Consider the following 24,156-nt stretch of genomic DNA (forward strand, 5'->3'; position numbering starts at 1 on the left):
ATGCAAGTCCCACAAATCTAGAGGAACTTTCCAGTATGGGGATTTGAACGGAAACACATCTAAAGTTGGTTCAACGGGTTTGGGCTCCAGCTTGGCCATTGCCAAAGCTTCATCGCCGTGAAATGTATTAACCTTCGTATGTTGATCTATATTACGTACTAAATAAAACTGTGTTTCTTCTTTGGTGCTTTGTTTCCAGAATATAATTGGTCTTTCTTTGTGAATTAGTATAATTTTAACTAGCATAGTATAAAACACCTATGCAGCCTCAGTGTAAATTTCTGTGTGGAAATATATTTTCTGGAAATAATGCAAGGATTCCTGTTAACTACTTAATGGGTCCTATGTTTGGAAACCTGTGCTATAGAAATCCTGTGTCTTCATAATTGTCTTAGATTTATAAATAGATTTATAAATTGTGTTTATAGATTTATAGGTAGATTTTGACCCTGTATGACTTTGGTGTGATAATTAAATACAGTAGAAGGTTGTGACTCATGTCATTTTTAAGTAAACTAAAAACTGCAAATAGAAACATTAAATCTCAATTAGCTTTCCCCCATCAGGCTCACAGAATTGGAATATATACCTTTTCTTCCCTCCATGCATCCTGTATAAATATATACCCTTTTGATAAATCATAAATGATCCCAGTAGGAAAACTTAAGTTTCACATTGTAATAAGTGCACCCGTGAATGATTTCCCATAAACATCAGAGAATATACATTTGCGTTTATGTGGCTGATTTCCATTTTTATACCTCTGCTCTGATTCTTATCACAGATTACTTTCCAGGCTCATTTATGTGACCTAAAGTAAATTCTATCTATTCTCATTGAAAAATTTTTATGTAAACTTTCCATTTTGCTTTTACTCCATTACATTTATAGGAGGGAGGTATTATGGTTTAATAATGCCTAATGATTTGCCAATCCCCATGCTACTCTGTATCTGTCTACTTCTCTATCCATCCACCCATCCATCCATCCATCCCTATATCTGTCTATATATCTGTCTATCTATGTATCCATCCCTATATCTATCATCTATTTATCCGTCATGTCTCTCTCTCTATGTGTGTGTATACACACATATATATATCCATCTATCCACCTACTCATCCATCATATCTATCTACCTAACTATCCATCCCTATATCTATCTATCTATCTATCTATCTATCTATCTATCTCCGTCCATCTATCCACCCACCCATCCATCATATCTATCCATCCCTATATCTATCATCTATCTATGTATCTATCTGTCAATCCATCCCTATCTGTCAATCTATCTATCTATCTCTCTATCATCTATCTATCTATCTATCTATCTATCTATCTATCTATCTATCTATCATGTCTATCTATCTAGCCGTGTATCTCTCTTTCTCTCTGTTTCTCTATCTATCCATCCACCTATCCACCTACCTGTACATCATATCTATCTATCCATCCCTATATCTATCATCTATCTATCTATCTATCTATCTATCTATCTATCTACCTAACTACCTACCATCATGTATTTATATACATGTATGCTGTCACAGAATGACCTATTTATACATACACACTCTATATACATATACGTTATACAAATATGTATATACATATATATATGTATAAATAATTTAGAGTCTCAACTGTATTTCAGAAATTCTTTTAGAAGTACCATTGAGACTCCAATTCTGCCAATCACAGGTGAATACACACACTAAAATTATAAAATAAATTATACTATAGTCTCTCAGTAGTTATCTTTTAGTTAATGGTCACCCAAGGAAAGATCTGCTGTACTTACATAATGAATTGTGTCCTAAAAGAAAATGAACTGTAGCTTTAAAGTTCTATTACAAAGGAAAAAAAGGCCACCACATCTGGCTTCTAACCCCTGACTCGCATGTGTGGAAAGCCACGTGACCTGGAAACATTCTCCTACACCCTGTGGTGCAATTCAGAAGAGCAAGAAGCCTTTAGATTGTGAAGACCCATCACAAAAGTCTGAAGCTTTGTATTCTAGCCGCAGTATGAAGACTGACTACATTGCTCATTTTTACACGACGTCCATTTCACTCAACGTGAAGGGGGAAATGTGATTTCTGGTTTGCAGGCATTTCTCATGGACCATATTTTTTTAAAAAATTTTAATGTTTAATCAGTTTTGAGAGACAGAGCATGAGTAGGGTTTGGGCAGAGAGAGGGGGAGACACAGAATCCGAAGCAGGCTCCAGGCTCTGAGCTGTCAGCACAGAGCCCCACACGGGGATTGAACCCACAAACCGTGAGATCATGACCTGAAACGGAGTCAGACGCTTAACCCACTGAACCACCTACACGCCCTTCCCGTGGACCATATTTTTAAAAAAACTCTAGACACCTGAGCTCATCTCTTGTGTATGTGTATCTTGTTTTGTCCCTTCCGGTGCTTTGAATGCATCTTGGTACCGATCTAGTAACAATATGTCTGAGTTCAGGTGTCTGCTTTCTATCTGTCTCTCATTGTCCCTTTGTTGGGGGGAGTGGTTGGGGGCTGACTGATTTACAGCCTTCATTTCAGAGACAGTAAATCTCAAAAGCCAAATGTTTCATCAACTGAAATGCTTAACGGATTTGGAGCCAAGAGTGCTTATCGGTGAAAGAAGCCATTTGTTTAAAATCTCTGGTTTTAGCCAGCCAAGGGGCCACTTCTCTTCATCTACAGCGTATATTGAAAGCTCAAGGGGACAGACTTCTAAGGATGCTTCTACCAGCACTCAGCTTTGTAGAATCACTCAGTGATGTGTGTCGCTGTTTCCAAACGGATCATCTACTCTTACGTTCCCAGAGTTGCGTGATAGTAAACCGAGAACACATCTTGTATCTGCATTATATCAAGCACTGTATTTGCACGATCAGAATAAGAGAGAAATATATTCTTGCAGAGTAAAATACAATTGCTTGCCTTCATTCTGTACCTGCAATAAAAACTCGCCTTGTTGATTGTTTAAGTTAAAAGAGAGGGGGGGAAAATCCCTGGATGATGCAGTGAATGAAGATTCCGTGGTAGAAACTATGGAAACACCAACTTCAAAAAAAAACCCCACGTTCATTTGCTGAACTTCAGACGTGCACGGAGAGCTATTTCCCTCAGGACTTTTGGAAGGCATTCAGAATCGCAAAGATCAAACCTTTCAATAGGAGGCTGTTAGGAGAGCTAAGATTTGCCAGGGTAGAGAATATTAATTAGCCTGGAGAGGTTACAACAGTCATTTTGGCTGGGGAGGGGCCCCACTCTCATGAAGGCCAGTGATTCGCCGTATGTTGCAAATCCTCACGGTGCCCTGCGGAAACCGAATAAGCAAATAGGTCGTTCTGGGGGAGACCAGAGGGGGAGAGGGAGTAGAGGAAGGATGTGTTAAAGACAGAGCGGTCCCGCCAGGAAATTACTGGAGCCTTTAGGAATGAATCACCTCTTTCCTTAATGGGGAAAGAGAGGCTTCTCTCATGGGTATTAACCGGCACCCAGACTGCCATTATGAGCCCGTTTCGTACATAAAGCTGCACGAAGGGGGCTCGCTCCCAAGCAGAGCATGATGCATTTTAAGAGAAACTGTGCAAGAGGTGGCATGATGAATGCCAGAGCCCGGGAACGTTCGCTGGCATGAAATGCTAATTAGTAATTGCTAATTAAATAAGGGAGGGGTTGCTCACATCAGAACGTTCGCACTAATCACAGCTCATCTCCGCTCCATCCCCATGAGCGCTGGACAGGCCTGAATCATCTTCGGGACGTGCTGCAGATGCATCTGTTTGCAGATACTGGAGGTCGTGGGTGAGACCACTGCAATTTTGGAACGAACACAAATAAATAACTAACCTTCTCATTGCTCTCTTTTAAACCAGGCCTTTCATGGGGCCCCTGGGCGGCTCAGTCAGTTAAGCATCCAACTCTGGCTCAGGTTGTGATCTCGAAGTCCGTGAGTTCGAGCCCCGCGTCGGGCTCTGTGCTGACAGCTCGGAGCCTGGAGCCTGCTTTGGATTCTGTGTCTCCCTCTCTCTCTGCCCCTCCCCTGCTCGCCCTCTGCCTCTGTCTCTCGAAACTGAATAAATGTTAAAAAAAAAAAAATTTAAACCAGGCCATCTCTGATCCCCTCCGAGCTCACACCGTGCGTTTTCTTGGATGCCAGGGATTGAGAAGGCTTCATCCTTCATCCTTCACTTCTATTGTTTTAGGTTACGTTGCGGTCACCTTTGGTAAGAGAGGGGGTTTGACGGAATCGGTTTTGATTCCTGTGATTTCAGGGCCTCAGTCAGTCTGTCTTCACCAAAACACTGGTAGGTGCCTGTAGGAACTAAATAAATTCTCACTAAAATGAATGAATGGCCTGCACCTTGGAAAAAATGAAGTGGGACAGACAGGAAAATACCATGATTGGGTGTTTGGATCAAGGTCAGATGAGAAAGTAAGATGGTAAAGAAAGGAAAACAAAACATCTTTTTAGGACTTGATGTTTTTGTTTTTTGTTTTTTGTTTTTTTGTCAGAAGGCTTATTATGCGGGGCGCCTGAGTGGCTCAGTCGGTTAAGCGTCCGACTTCGGCTCATGTCATGATCTCACGGTTCGTGGGTTCAAGCCCCACACTGGGCTCTGTGCTGACAGCTCCGAGCCTGGAGCATATCTTTGGATTCTGTGTCTCCCTCTCTCTAACCCTCCCCTGTTCACGCTGCCTCTCTCTCTCAGAAATTAAAAAAAAAAAATGAGATTGATTTTGCCTGATAGGTTAGCCCTGTACAGACTCAGAGATGAGGCGTTTTATCATCAGAAACAGAACCCATAGAAACAGAAGCAATAACCACCATCACCATTATTTACATAATATAATCCTTGCTGCCATGAAAAGTAGTTTCCAGTGGTGCTTCTTATTTATAGAAGGACAAACAAAGAATGAGTAAACCGCGAGATATATTTTCTTTATTTGTTTAAGTGTTTACTTATTTATTTTGACAAATAGCATGTGCATGAGCCAGGAGGGACAGGGGCACAGAAAGAGAGAGAGAGACAGAGAGAGGGAGAGAGTGAATCCCAAGCAGGCTCCACACCATCTGCTCATGGAGACAGATGTGGGGCTTGAACCCACAAGATCACATCCTGAGCCCAAACCGAGAGTCGAATGCTTAGCCGACTGAGCCACCCAGGCACCCCCATGAGATCTGTTTTCAAATACCGGTGATGTTTATGTGCTTTGTATCGTTGACAACCCAAAGTATGCTGTGCTCTCTTGTAGGGTTTCTAAGTACAGGAGACCAGGCGGCTAAAGGCAACTACGGGCTCCTGGATCAGATCCAGGCGCTACGGTGGATTGAAGAGAACGTCGGGGCCTTCGGCGGGGATCCCAAGCGAGTGACCATCTTCGGCTCAGGCGCGGGGGCGTCGTGCGTCAGCCTGTTGACCTTGTCGCACTATTCAGAAGGTAACAAGTGCGTCGCCATGTTGGTGCACAGCCCCCAGGGCTGAGAGCTGAACACGCGTGGAGTTCACGGCCAAAGTCCTTGCTGGCGGCGTTGCCATAAGTCTGTAAACCTCCCCAGAAAATCCACCAGACGACACGACACATTGTTTTCTTTAAAAAACCTTAATTTTTAAAATTTGTTTAGAGAGAGAGAGAGAGAGAGCAGGGAAGCGTGTGAGTGGTGGAGGGGCAGAAAGGAATGGAGACAGAAGATCCCAAGGAGGCTCTGTGCTGTCAGCGCAGAGCCCAATATGGGACTTGAACCCGAGAACCGTGAGATCATGACCTGAGCCGAAACCAAGAGTTGATGCTTAACCGACTGAGCTCCCCAGGAGCCCTTCACGCTGTATTCTTTTAGCTCAGCTTTCTGCTTTAACCATCTAAATGACAACAATTCAATGCTGGTTATAACAACGGACTCCTTTAGGAAGACCACCACTCTGTGTCTGCCTTCCTGACTTTATTCGGTCACCGCTAAGTGTTACGAATTCTCACTTCAACTTGGGAAGGGTAATACAGAAGAAAACCAGTAGTGTGGAAGACGGATGCAGATCTGTACGTTACATAGGCAGCGTGGCTGTGGCCATGTGGTTTTGACGATAAATTTGTGGGTTTTTTAATGTTTTATTTATTTCTGAGAGAGAGAGAGACAGCGTGAGCAGGGGAGAGGCAGAGAGAGAGGGAGATACAGACTCTGAAACAGGCTCCAGGCTCTGAGCTGGCAGTCAGCACAGAGCCCGACGCGGGGCTCAAACCCCTGAACCGCAAGATCGTGACCTGAGCCAAAGGCGGACGCCTAACCGACTGAGCCACCCAGGCGCCCCGATGTTGTTTTGAAAGCCACTTGTGTGATGTGACCCGTGCATTCGTAATAGCTTCCTGGCTCCTCCTTCAAAAGCAAAAACAGAACAAGGGCACCTGAGTGGCTCAGTCGGTTAGCATCCAACTCAGGCTCGGATCATGATCTTTTGGTCCTTGAGTTTGAGCCCCACATCAGGCTCTGTGCTGACAGCTCAGAGCCTGGAGCCTGTTTCAGATTCTGTCTCTCTCTCTGCCCCCGTCCCCCGGCTCGCACTCTGTCTCTACCCCCAAAAAATAAACATTAAAAAAAGAAACAGAATAAACAAACAGACAACCCAGGAAAATGCAAATACACATTCTCGGTGATGATCTAAATTATCAAGGTCAGGTTATATTTCCTTCTGTGCCGTTGGTTAGTTGAAGAACTGCACCATTTTTATTTGAACCATTTTCGTCAAAAGCACTTGAAACCTTAAAGGAGTTATTTGTTTTCTTTAGAGTCTTGCAAAAGGAATGAAAAGGTCAAAAAATTTTAAATACTAATAAATAAAAATTGCATATAAGATAGAATAAAAAAAAAAAAAAAAAAACCTGAAGAGGACCTTGAAGCTCATCTACTCCAAAGCCCTCATTTATCAAAAAGGAATTTGAGCTCAGAGACGTTGCATAGCCTGCCTAAGGTCACACAGCAAGTGACGGAGCTTGGGATGAAACCCAGCTTCCCAGACCCTGATTCAAACCTATTCCCATCTTTCTTCTTTAGCTATTAAAATGTGGGGAAGAGTGGAGGGCAGTCTTGATCTGTGCAGAATAGACTTTTCTTATGGGATTCATGAATATCTGTGCACAGAACAACTCTCAAGAAAGCCCTGATGGCCTCTCCTGTTTGGTATTTTACTTAGCAATTGCTTTTCCACTTTCGGCTTCCATTGTTGAACTTCAGATACCCTCTGCAGGTACTCAGCAGGTCTTAGGAAATAGACGTGTTCAGCTTGAGTAGAAATTTTAACTAGTCACAGGCAGTGATGTGACAAGTAGATTTGCAGCTTAGTAAGGAGATTCAAAATGTACCTGTTATTAGCATGCTCAGTCCAGGAGCCATAAGCAACCATTAGTCCAATCAAAGGTGACAGTGTTGGGACACCCAGGTGGCTCAGTCGGTTAAGCGTCCAACTTTGGCTCAGGTCATGATCTCGTGGTCCATGAGTTTGAGCCCTGCGTCAAGCTCAGAGCCTGGAGCTGCTTCAGATTCTGTGTCTCCCTCTCTCTCTGACCCTCGCCCGCTCATGCTCTATCTCTTGTGTCTCTCAAAAATAAATAAATGTTAAAAAAAATTTTTTTTAAAAAGGTGACAAGGTTATAGATTATTTCATAATGTCTCAGGAGAAGTCGCATTAGGGGCCCACGTTTATATTAACCCTTCATTTTTACAAAAACAAAACAGTGGATAATTAGAGGAGTCATTGGTAAAATCAATTCCTATAGCATTCCAGAAAATATGTAGACTTTCCCATGTGTCATTTGTCAATTGATACAGTGTCTGTTCTCAAGTTAGCAAGTAGTTAGGATGAGCTTCCTTAGTGATCAAACACAGTAAACCAAATCATTGGAGGAAGAGCATTAATTACTTAAATCAGCAGGTCGGAAATGATCAAGGTCCTTGGGAATGCTATGCATGGGTCGTGTCTCCACAAAGCAGCTTTCTAAACAACCCAGCAGTGTAACCAGCACTACAAAAATACCTAGATAGATGGCCTTAGATTGATACTTCTGGCGATGTAGTCTAAATAAACAACCAACAGATGCATGGAAAATGACGTTTTCTTGAAGATGGTAGCCACGATACCATAGCAAAGAATCAAATGAGAAGCTCCAAGATTAAACAAGACAAGAAAGCTATAAGGAACATGTGCACTTATTTAAAGGAACAATAATTAAGAATATTTAAGAATTGTGCCGAAGATGTACAATAGTCTGCATATATTGGACGCAGTTGTACAAAAACACATTGAGGGGGAGTTAACCAAACAGTAAAATGCTAACCATTTTATGGTTATGAACTATGGGTGGTATTTTTATTTTCCCAAATTTTCAAGTTTGAGATTGAAAGATAATCAAGATTGAGAGATAATCAAGCAGAGATTATCTTCTGTAACAGACACACACACACACACACACAATGCATAGCTACATCTGTCATGACCTATAGTTGTGACAGGATAAAAAAAAAATCTAGCAAAAGTTTTCTAATCCTGATTATTTTAACTCCTGAAAATCTTCAGTAGATCACATATTGACATCATTTCTTAAAGAGGCTTCAATGCATTAATCTTTAGAGCCAAACACAAGTCAGTAGTTGCACATCTCGGAGAGTATTATCAACATTGGACAAACGGCCCCCAAATGACTTTGATGATGCATTGAGCAAAACCAGATCAATTTAAAATCTTCTCTTGTGTGTCGTCTTTGGGCAATCCTCCAGTCTTTAGAATCACATCTTCCTGATTGCAATCATGTTTTCCTCACTTGATTGCTTGTGTGACCTTAAAACTCTACGGGGCAGGAACTTCTGGGCTCCCAACCGAATCCTCTGCCAGCATCCCCTGAGAGATCAGAGCCACATCACGCTGGAATTCAAGAAAATGACAGGAAGAGATAAGAAACAGAATCCTATCATTTTATACCCATCATCTCTTCTCCTATAGTAGTGAAAAATACAGGGCTTAAAAAATTTTTCTTTTAACTTCCCAACATTCGTGTACTAGACTGATCCGGTAGAAAATTGTAAGCTACACAGATTTTACTCACCAAATTGCCCAATTTTTTTTCATTTCTCACCAAACAGACATTTTGAACATGTGGCTGAATACATTAGAGGAAAGTCTGGGCTTTGAATTGATGCAATTTTGAGATCAGTGATTTTTTTTGAAAAATACCTTTTAGTTGGGCAATCAAGTGAAGATTCCTTGAGGACTAGCTGGCTTAATTAATATATTAGTTGTGAAAGCTCAATACGTCCCATGTACATACATATTCTTTTCACGTTTTATTTATTTTTGAGATTGAGAGAGACAGCATGAGCAGGGGAGGGTGACAGAGAGGGAGATACAGAATCTGAAACAGGCTCCAGGCTCTGAGCTGGCAGTCAGCACAGACCCAGACGCGGGGTTCGAACCCATGAATCATGAGATCATGACCTGAGCCGAAGTCAGACGCTTAACTGACTGAGCCACCCAGGCGCCCCTCAATATGTCCAATATATTGAGGGTGGAAATACAAATCCATCTCTGAATTTATATCCTGAAATTGATTTTAGTGGATTTTTTTTTTCTGCATCGTGAAGTGGTACCTGGATTTGCCAGTGAGGCAAAACAGTCTTTGATGTCTTCTTGGCTCAAAGCGTATTTTTGAGGAATGGGGGTAGGTGATTATTCTGGGAGTGTCTATTTGTACCAGCATCTGGGGATGGAAATGAAACACTGTCTTAAATTGTGGAGTGATAAACAGACTGCATGTTTTTTATCACTGGAGCTAAATTGCAAATGTAGTTTCACCTTCTTAAACCCCGTGTGTGTGTGTGTGTGTGTGTGTGTGTGTGTGTGTGTGCGCGGGCCCGTGTGTGTTAGAGCATCCCATAAAACAAATGTCCAGCGGTAGGGGGCGGGGGAGAGGAGATGGAAATGAGTAAAAACTCCTGAAAGAGCTGAATGCCGCTGTATCCAGAAATTCACATGCCCGAGAGACAATCAGAGCCTTCTTCCCTAAGTAAAAGCTGCTTTTCTGTCTTTCGGGTTTTCATTTGCATGTGTACAACTTTGCACCTGCAGGTCTGTTCCAGAAGGCGATCATCCAGAGCGGGACCGCCCTGTCCAGCTGGGCAGTGAACTACCAGCCTGCCAAGTACACGCGGATATTGGCAGATAAAGTCGGCTGCAACATGCTAGACACCACGGACATGGTGGAATGCCTTCGGAATAAGAACTACAAAGAGCTCATTCAGCAGACCATCACCCCGGCCACGTACCACATTTCCTTTGGCCCCGTCATCGACGGGGACGTCATCCCAGATGACCCGCAGATCCTGATGGAGCAGGGGGAGTTCCTCAATTACGACATCATGCTTGGTGTCAACCAGGGGGAAGGCTTGAAGTTTGTCGACGGCATCGTGGACAACGAAGATGGCGTGACGCCCAACGACTTTGACTTCTCCGTGTCCAACTTTGTGGACAACCTTTACGGCTACCCAGAGGGGAAGGACACTTTGCGAGAAACCATCAAGTTCATGTACACGGACTGGGCAGACAAGGAAAACCCCGAGACGCGGCGCAAGACTCTGGTGGCTCTGTTCACCGATCACCAGTGGGTGGCCCCCGCGGTGGCCACAGCGGACCTTCACGCTCAGTACGGCTCCCCAACTTACTTCTACGCCTTCTACCACCACTGCCAGAGTGAGATGAAGCCCAGCTGGGCGGACTCAGCCCACGGCGATGAAGTCCCCTACGTCTTTGGGATCCCCATGATTGGCCCTACGGAGCTCTTCAGTTGTAACTTCTCTAAGAACGATGTCATGCTCAGCGCTGTGGTCATGACCTACTGGACCAACTTCGCCAAAACCGGGTATGTGTCTCCCCACGGTAGCTTCTTCTTGCTCCTCTCCTAGATTGTCCGGTTCCTCCATCCAAGTGCATCCGTGACTGAACGGAGTGCAAGATGGACGCACACGTGGTAACAGTGGGGGCTTGCTTTCTCCTCCTCCGTAAATTGTTTCCTGTCCACCAGATTTTTACTAGAGTGCTCCTTGCATATTGAAAAATCTGCTTCCAACCTGCTACTTCAGGGTTCAGGTAAAAATGGTAATTCCTTTGGAAGCTGAGCCCAGAATTTCAAATCTAAATAGGACCTTCTCTCCTTTGGTAAATAGTAGAGGGATATTAAAACACGTGTGCTGCGTGGCAGTTTGTGTTTATTGTGTAGCCAATGAGAACAAATTAAGTCTCATAATGCATCTAAGAAATACTATACGTGTGTGTACATATTAACACACACATGTATGCATTTCTCTAACAGCTATGAGATTTATTTCCTGTATATACATGTATTTGCAAATATTTATTCATTTATATATCATTTGTACATATTTATTTAATAAATTAGTATGTATTTCATATATATGTGTATGTACATACCTCAAAGGAAAGGACCTTAGCTAAATGTAGTACAAAACACACAAGCCACACATATTTTGAGAGAGAGCGTGCCTGTGAGTGGGGGAGGGGTACAGAGAGGGAGAGGCACTGTAAGCACAGAGCCTGATGCAGCGATCAAACCCACAAACCACAAGATCATGACCTAAGCCAAAATCAAGAGTCAGACACTCAACTGCCTGAGTCACCCAGGTGCCAGAAGGCTCCCCAACATTTAAAAAAATTTTTTAATTTTTTATTTATTTTTGAGAGAGAGAGAGAGACAGAGCACAAGTAGGGGAAGGAGCGAGAGAGAGAAAAAGAATCTGAAACAGGCTCCAGGCTCCGAGCTGTCAGCACAGACCCCGACATGGGACTTGAACCCACGAACCATGAGATCATGACCTGAGCTGAAGTCGGACACTCAACCGACTGAGCCACCCAGGCGCTCCCTAGTCAATGACTATTTTTATGTCACTTATTTATTATATTATTATAACATCCCTAGGGTGCTGTGACCATGTACCACAAACGGTGTGGCTTAAAACCACAGACATTTATTGTCGCCCTGTTTTGGATGCCAGAAATCCAAACCACAGGCATTCGCAGGGCCGAGCTCCCTCCACAATCTACAGACGAGAGTTTGGTGCTCCTTTCTAGCTCCCACATTGCATTGCCCCTTTCCAGCCACATGACTGCACTGTCTGTGTCTGCATCACACGGTGGCCTCCGTATGTGTGTCTTCAGATGGCCATCTTCTTCCAAGGGCATCCATCATATTGGCTTAGAAGTCCAACTTGCCTCATCTTAGCTTGACTCATTCCATCTGCAATGACCTGATTTCCAAATACGGTCACATTCTGTGGTCCTGGGGGTTAGCACTTTGGCTTGTGTTATTCGTTTGACGGGGAGGACAGTTCAACTCATCACCCCTTTCCGAGGCACAATGATGCCCAGTGGTGTCATTGAACTTGGGTATGTGATGCCTTCCCTAGAAAAGTGTCATCCTCTTAAAGCAGAAAGACGCACACGGCCACTTCCCAAATGATGGCCATGGCTTTCCCTACATTGCCATCCAAACATAGCACTCTTTTCATAGTATCTAAACACACCATCCTTACTCACCTTAGTTAAAACTGCATACTTGTTTCCCTTATGTGTTTTGGACGTGAACTTTATATGATTTTCTCACATGGTGATCGTTCATCACCAGTATAGCTGAACCATTAAAGAAATGGTGAAATCCAAGCAAAGCCATTAAAGTCTCGTTAGCTCATCTTGCCTTGGCTAGAGCTCTGAGGCTGATGCTCTCTTGGCGTTGAAAAGAGAAAGAAAAATGATAAAGGAAATTAATCGGTGTCGCACAATGGGGAAAAAAAAACTCCTAGTGCGAAATGGATTATTTTCACCAAGACCTATCAAAGGTTGAGCCAGGGTTAAAAAGACCACAGCATTCTGTTATTGAGTGCTTCTTTTCTTGTCGTGGCTCTGATTCCTAAGGTGTCTGTGCCTGGCGCCTGTGGTTCATGCCCTCGTGGGGAACATAGTGACAGAGGTATCAAGTGGGCTTCATCACGGGCCAAACACATTCACGTGGCCATTCGTCGTATGTGCTCATGACGGTGCCAAAGCACCGGGAACAGATGAGAAAAGAAGGAGGGGACATCAGCTGGAGGGGAACAGCTGTCATCTGTCTGGAGTCTAGGACTTCAGAGAGAGTCAGCCTCTCCCTGAGCAAACAGGACAGAGACAAGGGAGAGCTGTGGATGTCAGTCGGAAGATCCTGGACTGGGTCCAAACAGGAGCTATTTTTACTCCTCCAGTGCCTGTGGACCACAGCTGAAATAATACTTAGGGATATTAATGCAGTGAGTTTTTCTCATCCGTTTGGAAAGGTCATTGAAGTGACTCAAATCATCCTCAAAGGGAGTCACTCAGAACTTCCTCTAACATGAAATGCAAAGTGCAATCCTCCGGGGTCAGTAAGTAGGGATCACATCTCCACGGTGGCCAGTTTAACAAGGAAACAGAGCATCGAGCAGACGGGCAGGCTAGTGATTTAGGGATTTGTCTGTACGTGGCCAAGTCATAAGAGGCGGTTGCTAGTTATTTATTTAACTAGGGTAGCAATGCGGTAGGCTCTGTGCAGACGGGTATTTCCTTGTCCCTGGAGGGGGCTGGTTCAGTGGTCCCAATGAAGATGAGCCAAAATGGCGCCAGTAACGGAACAGCGTAGGCTGAACCATGTCTGACGCCACTGTGTGAGCATGGTGGTTAACTCTATTCTTCAGAGCTCGTACTCTGGCCCTGACACACAAGCCGTCAACTGCACCGTCAGCACTAGAGACACAGGCGCTGGATAAATATCTCCCCATCCATCTAATCCATCTACCCCAGCACTTCAGCACAGAGACAGGATTGCATCACATCAGGGCATGCTTTGCCATCATTATTGAGTGGAATTTCCAGTCTTGTGTACCTTACAGAGAGCACATTGCTGTTCCTTAATGCTCGTGCGTTAGGCCAGGCAAACTATGCCCTGGTACTGCTTGTCATACAACCCAGAGCTCACAGGTATGACTTTATGTCTATCTTTAAATGTAAATACATGGCATGCATATGGAAGGCGTGGAAGAGGGAAGGTGGAGAGGGAGGGAACGAAGGAAGGTTCCATGATTCAGTTTAGAAGACTCCACCACGGGGGCGCCTGGGTGGGTCAGTCAGTTAAGCGTCCGACTTCAGCTCAGGTCATGATCTCGCGGTTCAAGGGTTCGAGCCCCGTGTCAGACTCTGTGCTGACAGCTCAGAACCTGAAGCCTGCTTCAGATTCTGTGTCTCCCTCTCTCTCTGCCCCTCCCCTGCTCATGCTCTGCCTCTCTCTTTGTGTCAAAAAAAGGAAAGTTAAGAAAAAGAAGACTCAACCTAAACAGTGCTGGAAAAGAACAACATAGGCCAAAACAATAAGCACTAGTCTAAAAATAAAGCTGATGTGGAAAGTTTTGATGAATGAGAAGTAATGTCAAGGAAAAATTAAAACTAATCCCAAGGTTTACAAAGGATTAGAAAGAATTACAACCTGGGTCGTAGAAAATCTCTTTGGGAATGCGAGCCCTGACTGGTCCGTAGAATCCAGGTGCTTGTGGATCAAACACCGATTCAGTCTGAGCTCATTTGTTGGAGGAAGTGCCAATAAAGGGAACATGGAGGAAAAGTTGGTCCCTGGTGAACATGATGCAACGAAGTCAGCACTTTAAGGAAGCAGGTGACGCATTGTCCACCGAGGGCCTGACTTAAGTGGCATTGGAGTCCAGAGAATGAAAAGATAGTTCTGGCATGGCAAACGCAACCAACACAGATTTCAATTTTTTGACTTGGTCTCAGGATGTCGGTGTAGGTCTACATCACATGCCATGTTGACTGTTGACGTGGTTGGTGTCCTATATTCAGCCTTTGGGAAGACTCAGAGGCCCTTAGGGTGCATGACTTAGAGCAAGCTGCAGCCCGTGTCTGGTCTTAAAGTGACCTTTATGGCCAAAAAGCATGTAAGTAGAATGAATGAACATCTTGACCTGTTGTCTGGGTGCAGATGTGACACTGAACACATTCTCTTGATGCGATGCATGTGGTAGTCTCCTTAGACATCTGGTAACAAATAGCCAGGTACTACGTTATGTTAGGTGTAAGGAGAATCACATGCCATCCAAAGGAGCCTATCAGAGTGTTTACTGATATTTCTAAAGAAATCATATTACCTATCTCGAGCAAATAAAATGGATCACAAGAGCTTAGAAATGCACTTGACCATCCTCTGCCCAAATGATGTCTCAAATAAATTGTGACAGGTGAAAATGTGTGTTTCAGGTGCTGGGAATTGTAGATGCAGATAGCATGGAGGTTTTCACTAGGGAGAGAAGATACGTCCCTTTCTTTCTGTCCTGAATCATCATGATCTTTCATTTTGCTCATGGAAATTAAAGCATGCCATATGCGGAAATCAAGTCTAAAAAGCAAGGCGCTGATATCCCACTTAGAGGTCTTGCTATCTTTGGAGTATTTGACAAGGGAAAATGATGGACTTTCATAAGCTCTGTGAGTTTATCTTGGTTTAAGGCTTCTGACCGTGAATCTCCAAGAACTTTAATAGATAGATTGTATCAGGCTAAAGCTTACTTACCTGGATTTTCAAAATCCTCTGCTCTGTTCTTTGGGAACAAAATAAATGTGTTTCTTTACCTTTCAAATGCACACCAAATTTCATCAAAAAGAGTCCAGTATCCAACGTGAACCGAATACTCTTTTTCCTAGATGCTCTCTGCTTAATAAAAGGTCCACACAGCTAATAGACCCAATTCAGTGAAATCAGATCAATGGAAAAATAGTAGGAATCTTCACACCTTTCCTTGCTTTTAGAGCAATAAAAAATGGTGACAGAAGTTTCCATGGCACATTCCAATTAAAAAGGAATTTTTTCAAAAATTTATTTCAGAAGACTCAAATAAAAGAAACATGAGGTGCTATATTGAATCCAGCCTTTTCTGAAACATGTAAGAATTTTAGGAATCAGAGATTGAAAGTTTTTTTTTTTAATATATTAATGTTTATAAACGAACAGATTAAAAACTCTGCATTAGGACCTATCATTTTAGATTTTATTTTCTTGATATCATTAGTAAAATAAAAGATTGCAGCAGTGAGTGTGTACTCAGTTAAGTTGTAAAATTTCCTCATCCTGCATACCATGTATATAATTATATCCATATTTCATATAGATATCCACATATATAGTATACATTGTGCAGTATATACTATGATGTACAGTCTACTTTCACAGAGTATATAATATACAGTATACTTTTATGAGCATATACTATATATAACGTGTAGTATATACCATATATACTGTGGTATAGAATATACGCTATATGAAGTATATAGTATACCATATATACTGTAGTATACAATATGTGATATATAATATACTGTGGTATGTAATGTACATTGCTCTGATGTATACTGTGTATAGTATATAGTGTACCATATATTCAGTGGCATACAGTATACTTTTATATGGTGTATACTATAGACAGTGTATAATACACTATACCTGCTATGATTTATAATATATACAATATACAGATATAGATTGTATATATACAATATATACAATATACAGATTGTACTATATGTACCATGGTAAACAGTATACTTTTATATGACATACGCTATATACAGGATATAGTATATTGTACGTGCTATGGGTGTTACAGTATATTACTTTACAGCCCTCTCCCTAAACAGTTTTTAGGTATTCTACTTTATATATTGGCAGAAGGGGTTAATATTGATTAGGCTCTCACTATTTGTCCCACACTTTGTAGTGATTTTTTTTTTATCCTCCGTCAATTATATCCAATCCCAGTATAGATGAGGATGATTAGGCCAAGGAAGGCTTCTGAAACTTGTGCAAGATTTTGCAACTGTCATGCGGGAGAGCTTCAGAGCTTAATGCACAGAGATGACTTTGACAGCCTCAGACTGAGGGCAAAATCCTTCTTTTAGCAAAGGCTGCACCTGTTGGTCAGGGTATTGTTTGCATCCTGCACAAGGCATAGGTCACGTGTGTGGACTTGGGACTTTCAGGGAGGACTTCTGGTACCCCAGTCTGCCGGCACGTGAGCCAAAAGGCAGCGGCTGGAGGCGGCTTTGTAAATGCTGCCGGAAAGTTCTTACGTGGAAAGTAGAAGTTAGAACACTGAGGCCAGAGATCTCTGCGTGCACGGCCCAGCTTCCTCTGGCATGTACATGATGTCTGAGTGTTCAGAGCTATCTCCCGGTGACATCTTACTGTGCGTAACCTCACAAGTTCCAAAACAAACTCACATCAGGATGAAATATGCCTTACACTTCACTTTACCAACCGTAGAAGTAGATGGAAGAAATGAGAATATGATATTTTGGGGAGGTTGTTTGTTATAGTAAAAGAGTTGGTGGCAGAGATGTTTAAAGTATCATGCTTTCTGGATTTCCCTTTCATTTTGATGATTCTCATTCTGCCTGTGCCCACTTGTGTAAATAATAAGACAGTTCTTGGGTTCAGAGTTGGCCCGGCACATGTACCATCTACAAAAGCCCTCTGTTTCTTGAACCGTGTTTTACTTCTCCTTAACATGTTAACTTCACCGTGTCTAAAAGCGTGATCTTATCACCGTTCTTCGAATTAATAGGATGTTATTTGATATTTATGTGGCTCAGTCTACAAAAGGTTTTCAAGTATCCAACTATTCCTCTTTCAAAAAGACAGCAAACTCATGATGCATTCATTTCACCATGTCTTCACCTTTTGCAGTGACAGAGCCTATTTTTATTTGATTTTTAATACACATCTTCATTCTTAAAACTTCTGTACATATCTGTCCACCTCAGAAGTCACTCTTGAGCAAGAAAGAAAATGGCTTCATTTTGAACAATAGCCTCTAAATCAGGATTTCTCAACCTCGATACTGTTGACGTTTGTGACAAGAGACTTCGTTCTCTGGGGGGCCTCTCCTGTGCACTGGAGAATGTTGAACGTTGTCCCTAGCTCTCTACCCACTCATGCCAGCACACTCCACACGTGACAACCAAGTATGTCCCCAGACATTGCCAAATGTCCCTGTGTGGACAATACGTCTTGGTTGAGATTTATGGCTCAAGAATAGCTAAGCTTGAAATCCTGAAAAATTTCCTACGCCCATTTTTTTCTTACCTTTTTATTGCTGGAGATCATTTGATGCGTTGAAAAAATGGTAGAAACATTATGAAAATGCCAGAACTCTGCCAGCAGGAATTATTTTTAAAATAAAAGGAAAAGGAGACTTTTCAGGGAAAGACAAAATGGTAGCCATGGATGGATTAAACCAGTGTGTTTGTTGGTATCTGGGTACTTGGTGCTCATCAAGAGGTCTTGGTGAGCTCGATTAAGCGGTCGTAATTCCCTCTTGTACTTGATGGTGAGATTTACTTGTCATCTGTTGAAGGGTATGACCTTTTTTTTTTTTTCCCCCTTTTCTCTTCTTCTGTCCCCAGCGACCCAAATCAGCCTGTTCCTCAGGACACCAAGTTCATTCATACAAAACCCAATCGCTTTGAGGAAGTGGCCTGGTCCAAGTATAACCCCAAAGACCAGCTCTATCTACATATCGGCCTAAAGCCCAGAGTGAGGGACCACTACCGAGCTACCAAGGTGGCTTTCTGGCTGGAATTGGTTCCCCACCTGCACAACCTGAATGAGATATTCCAGTACGTGTCAACAACCACAAAGGTCCCGCCTCCCGACATGACCTCCTTCCCCTACGGAACCCGGCGGTCTCCCGCCAAGATATGGCCCACGACCAAACGCCCAGCCATCACCCCCGCCAACAACCCCAAACACTCCAAGGACCCTCATAAGACAGGGCCCGAGGACACAACCGTCCTCATCGAAACCAAACGAGATTATTCCACCGAGCTGAGCGTCACCATCGCCGTGGGGGCCTCCCTGCTCTTCCTCAACATTCTGGCATTCGCGGCTCTGTACTACAAGAAGGACAAGAGGCGCCACGAGACACACAGGCGCCCCAGCCCCCAGAGGAACACCACAAACGACATCGCTCACATCCAGAACGAAGAGATCATGTCACTGCAGATGAAGCAGCTGGAGCACGACCACGAGTGTGAGTCCCTTCAGGCCCACGACACGCTGAGGCTCACGTGTCCTCCAGACTACACCCTGACGCTGCGCCGGTCTCCGGACGACATCCCGCTCATGACACCAAACACCATCACCATGATCCCAAACACACTGACGGGCATGCAGCCTTTGCACACATTCAACACGTTCAGCGGAGGACAAAACAGTACCAACCTCCCCCACGGACACTCGACCACTAGAGTATAGCTTTGCAGTTCCTTTCCGCTCCATCTGCTCCTCCCCGCTGGAGAGAGGGAGGGAGAGAGAAGCGACCTGTGCCCACCAGGCGGGTGGGTCATCCCACTGACAGAGGACAAAAACGAAGAGCGGGGCGCCATCTTGTCCCTGCCGACACATCCCATTGGCATTTCGCAGTACGACGAGATCCACTTATGACCCTATGAAATGTGAAAAAGTATCCATTGCTGTTACAATACTGCTTTAACATCTCCAGCTCTCCCGAGGACGCTTAGCTTGGCTGGGACATCACCATCTCCAGGACTTGGATGCATCCCGTGTTCACAGTACAGGCCGACACTTTGGGAACCCAGCCAGGGACGCTTAAAAAAATTTTTTTTTAATTAACCATTGAAAACAAAAAAAGTTCTTTACGTGCCATACGACGGATGGCTCAACTTAAGGGAAGGAAGAGTCTGTGGGCTTTGACCCAGCGCATGGAGCTGTAATCCAGACAGAAGGAAAAGTAGAATTGTTATTACTACAAGAGCCGACTATGCAGTAACACACGTATAGTTCTGTGCAAAGAGATGTTTTGCCAGCCTGAACTGTATTTAAGAAACTTTGTAAAAAAAAAAAAAAAAAAGTGTATATAGCTGTGAGTTTCAACAAAAACACACACAGAGAAAGAAAAAAAAAAAACCAACCAATCAACAAAAAAGCTTTTATTGGTGTTTTCAGTTTGAAAGACCTTTTAGCAAGATTGTGTTTTCCATTGTGGTCTGTATGTATATAAATATATATATATATATATATATATACATTAGCCATTCACCTCTGTTTCCTCCAGGACACAGGAGGATGTTCTTCTTAATTCCTTGTGCTAAGCAAAGACACGGGGTATTCTAACGCATTTCATTTGTAGGAGGATGGGGCGTCGCACCGCGGACCAGACTGCCTGTGTGGTGGGGCTCTTCACCCCCCTTTCCGGGATGCATGCGACAGACAGCACTGTTAGGAGACGCACCGTTGTGTTAGCAAACTTTTATTTTCATGTGTGTTATAGCTTCCATGGAGTTGCACCACCTAGATGGACCCCCCCGCCCCAGCGTGGAGTCTATGTAAAGCTTGCTGAATTAGAAACACGCACACGCAGAACCACTGCAGGAAAGAAAACACACAAAATACAAGTCTTGGTCTGTGGTTGTGGTTCTTTGACTACGTCTAGGGAGATCTTGCTGCCCACCCCCTGGGGACCCTGCCAAAAAAAGGAAAGAAAGCTTGCCTTTGGTGGGGGCGGGGCCATGCCCTGCCGAGTCAATACGGCTCAGTGTTTTCCAGCAGCTGCAGAAAGGGCTTTGGGTCCTCAACTACCTGCTTAGCTTAGCTAATCAGATTGAAGGAGGGCATGAGGCTTTCCTTCTATTCTTTAAGCAGTAAGTCCCTTATTTATCAGGATGCAAGATTCTTTTGTTTTATTCTTTATATCGTTTATGGGGTAAAACATATGCTTGTCTAAAGTACTGCGAGATTTGCGTCTCATTCCCTGATCACTGAGTCGTACGGGGAGAAAACAAACCCACCGTAAAGGACGGGACGTTCAGCGCACTGTGCATGGGTCTTCTGGGAAGTTAGGGTACCCTTCGCTGTCAGATAAGATGCGGAAATTGCTCGCCCCATTTCAGACTGGACGTCTGCCCTCCCACACCTCCTCATGTTGCCATTGCCGTTTTAATTTTATCTGAAGGAATATTTTGAGTGTCCTGAGGCATAAGGGAAGACGATGATGGTCACTTTATAGTTTGTCTTTCGAGAATTTTTGCAACATCAGGAAATAGGAGCCAAAGATGTTTGAAAATACTGTCTCTGGGCTTGACTGTGGTGATTTTCGAAACCCAGGCTTCAAAGCCATTGCCAAGTTGGGGATTCTCCACACAGTTAGTCCAGCGACCTCGCCCCTTGGCATAGCGCTCGAATACTGAACCCCTACGCTAGAACAGTAGCGATGGACACCCACGTCTTCGAAAATGCCCTTTACCAAAAGACAGTTCTCAGAAGCGCATAGAAGTCACAGGATCAATTCTGTCGTCTGTCTGGGTTGAAATCTGACAGTGGGTCTCTGTATATACGTATGTGAAATATTCTAATCCCTACTTCACCCATGGCCACACAACACTCCTTTCCTGCAGATAGACGTGTCCTGGGTACGAGCTTTCTCCCCAGTTCGTCTTTTTCTAAAGCTACTGTCAGGTCATCTCTGCAAGCTCTGTTTTTCCCACCAGCTGGGCTACGGCAAATAGGCTGGTTTTCCATAGAACTAGCCGACAGGCGATGTTTGCCATCAGTGTGGGTCTGGTATGTTTGTAATGTGAATTCCAATATTTGTTTAGTATTTCCAATTGTCTTCTGCTAGCAATATGCACAGTAATGTATCAGGCTTGTGACATTTGGATAAGGAAAAAAAAAAAAGAGTTCTTGTTAAGTGAATAACTTTAGCTTTTACAGAGGATATGATCAAAAGAAATTTAATACACCTTAAATGATATCTTATTTCTACATGGAAAGAAGTTATAGAATCTTCATAGAGTTCTATGAGAATAAAATATACTTGCTATCTATAAAAAAGAGAAAAATGAGAAAAAAAACGAGAAAAAGAAAATAAGTGAAAAAAAAAAAAAAACTTTCCTAGGCTTTTATTCTTGACCTTCACAGGCACGCAGGGTTTAATGGTTTCTTGGGTTATTATTTTGCAATTTTGTTTTTGATTTTGCCTTAAGTAATGATAGAAGATATATATGGCTGGACACATATGTATAAACTTTTCTGCAGCATTTTTAATAATAAAATATCACAGTATTTTCTAATGCTTTGTGCAAATAATTGTGCGTCCATTCTTTTTTTGTAGGTGGCCTATGTTACTTTTTCTTGCCCGGTAAGGAAGATCGCAGGAATGTCTCAGGCAGGTGCACACACGTCGTCGTGAATTCACCGATTGTCAGATAAAGGCAACTGTCAGATCGTGTGCCTGTTTGCTGTAGTTGAACAATGGATATTTTTACAAATTGATTTGGGTCATTTGCTGAGTATGAGGCGAACAGGATATAAAAATATATATAGAAATCTATACATATAACATGTTACATATTACTAATAATTTAATAGTACATAGTATTATATTTCATTATGACAACACATATCATCTGTTTATATAGTATATAATATATGTATGCATATTATATAATATAAAATATGTAGCATATATTACATACCAATTATATAATACTTTTATATTATTTTTATTACCATATAATTATATTGTATATAATTGTTATATAATTATATATAATATATGCATATTGTATAATATAAAATATGTGGTTTGTATATTATATAAATATTATATATACAGAATTTACATTATATATTTTATTTACAATAGAATATAATTATAGCATTTACAATTTTATAACTTATAATTATATAAAATATATATTGATTTTATTAATATTCACAGTACATGAAATATTTACTTATATATTATATATAAATATGTTATAAATATTTATAATATATAAATACATAAAACAAAATATATACCGTATATGTATATAAATACATAAAATACATACCATATGTAATCTGCAATGCATTTTATGTATTTATATGCATGTTTTGTATATTGCATATAAGTATATATTAGATATACACAAATATATAATTTTCTCATACGTGTATATGATATACATACCTTTCATGGATTCAACACTGAAAAAAATAATAAAACCGAATCTTTAGCAAATTTTAGGTAGAGGGAGAGTTACTATGTTTTTCCACCATGCATACATACTTGACCATTCTAACTGGAAAAATGGTAAGAAGGTACACATTCATTCATGCACTCATTGACTCAGTCATGTATTCACTCAGCAAACCTTCACGAAGCATCTCTCTCCCCGCAGGCTGTGTGCTGGGGATGGCGTCCGAAGGGAAAGGAAACGCTTTCCATCCTAGGAGTGGGTTTGGAAGAGAGGGTCAGAATAGCATTAGGCCTTCGAGATGGCCCCCGCAGTGCCAGTGGGAGTGTTAAACTCCCCTGCTGCGTGTGGTGAGCATTCTCTAGGAAGCAGCCCCAAACCACGTGTGTCCACACATGGCTGGGAGTCCATGCTGATGACACGCTGGGTGCTCGGGCAGGTCAACTGTGCAACCTAGAAATGAGAAGACGGGGCGTTTAGGGAAGCACGGCTTTGTCGTCACGTAAGGAAAATAGAAGCTGTATTTGGAAAGGTGTGGGGAGCAGCATCGAGCTCATTAAATGCCCCAGATCACACGACACGCGGTTTGCGCGCCATCCTGAAGTGCAGCAGGAGCCCGCGAACGGTCCCTGTCCTATTTCACAGCCTTCTTCCACCACTGACGCTTCGGGGAATGTGTTGGATGTCGGGCTGCGGTGCAGATTCTGACTCAGCAGGGGATGTGTGTGCTGGAATGTCCACATCTCCGGCAGCCTCTCAAAGCGCTGGGGAGCTGGCTGGTTCACCAGTATCCCCAAGTATCGAGTGTTCGGTCCAGAAGTAGCCGTGATGGTCACGATCAGGGGGCCCTGGGCTCAGTGAAAGCTGGTCGGTGAAAAGCGAGAGCCATGTGAGCAGCGGATTACCGCCATGTCCTCCCAGCTGATGGGGACAGGGGCTGGGGTTAGAGCCGTTTTGCAGCCCTGCGTTCCCGCACTGATAAAGGCCAGGGGTCAGACACGAGCAGGGACCCTGCCCGGCATCCAGCTCGACTTCGGTCAC

At 42.9% G+C, this 24,156-nt stretch overlaps 1 protein-coding gene across 1 annotated transcript in view; it reads left to right on the forward strand.

The window, feature by feature from the left end:
* The window catches only part of NLGN4X (neuroligin 4 X-linked), a 241,101-nt gene extending 221,161 nt beyond the window's left edge, over window positions 1-19,940 (forward strand). The window contains exons 3-5 of the mRNA XM_039238547.1: window positions 5,267-5,452; window positions 10,120-10,909; window positions 18,541-19,940. Coding sequence (XP_039094478.1) covers window positions 5,267-5,452; window positions 10,120-10,909; window positions 18,541-19,390 — 1,826 coding nt within the window. The 3' untranslated portion in view covers window positions 19,391-19,940. The remainder of the gene's footprint in view (window positions 1-5,266; window positions 5,453-10,119; window positions 10,910-18,540) is intronic.
* Window positions 19,941-24,156: the final 4,216 nt, after the last annotated feature.

Source organism: Hyaena hyaena, unplaced genomic scaffold (genome assembly GCF_003009895.1).
Source record: "Hyaena hyaena isolate Hyena2069 unplaced genomic scaffold, ASM300989v1 scaffold_142, whole genome shotgun sequence".
NCBI lineage: Eukaryota > Metazoa > Chordata > Mammalia > Carnivora > Hyaenidae > Hyaena > Hyaena hyaena.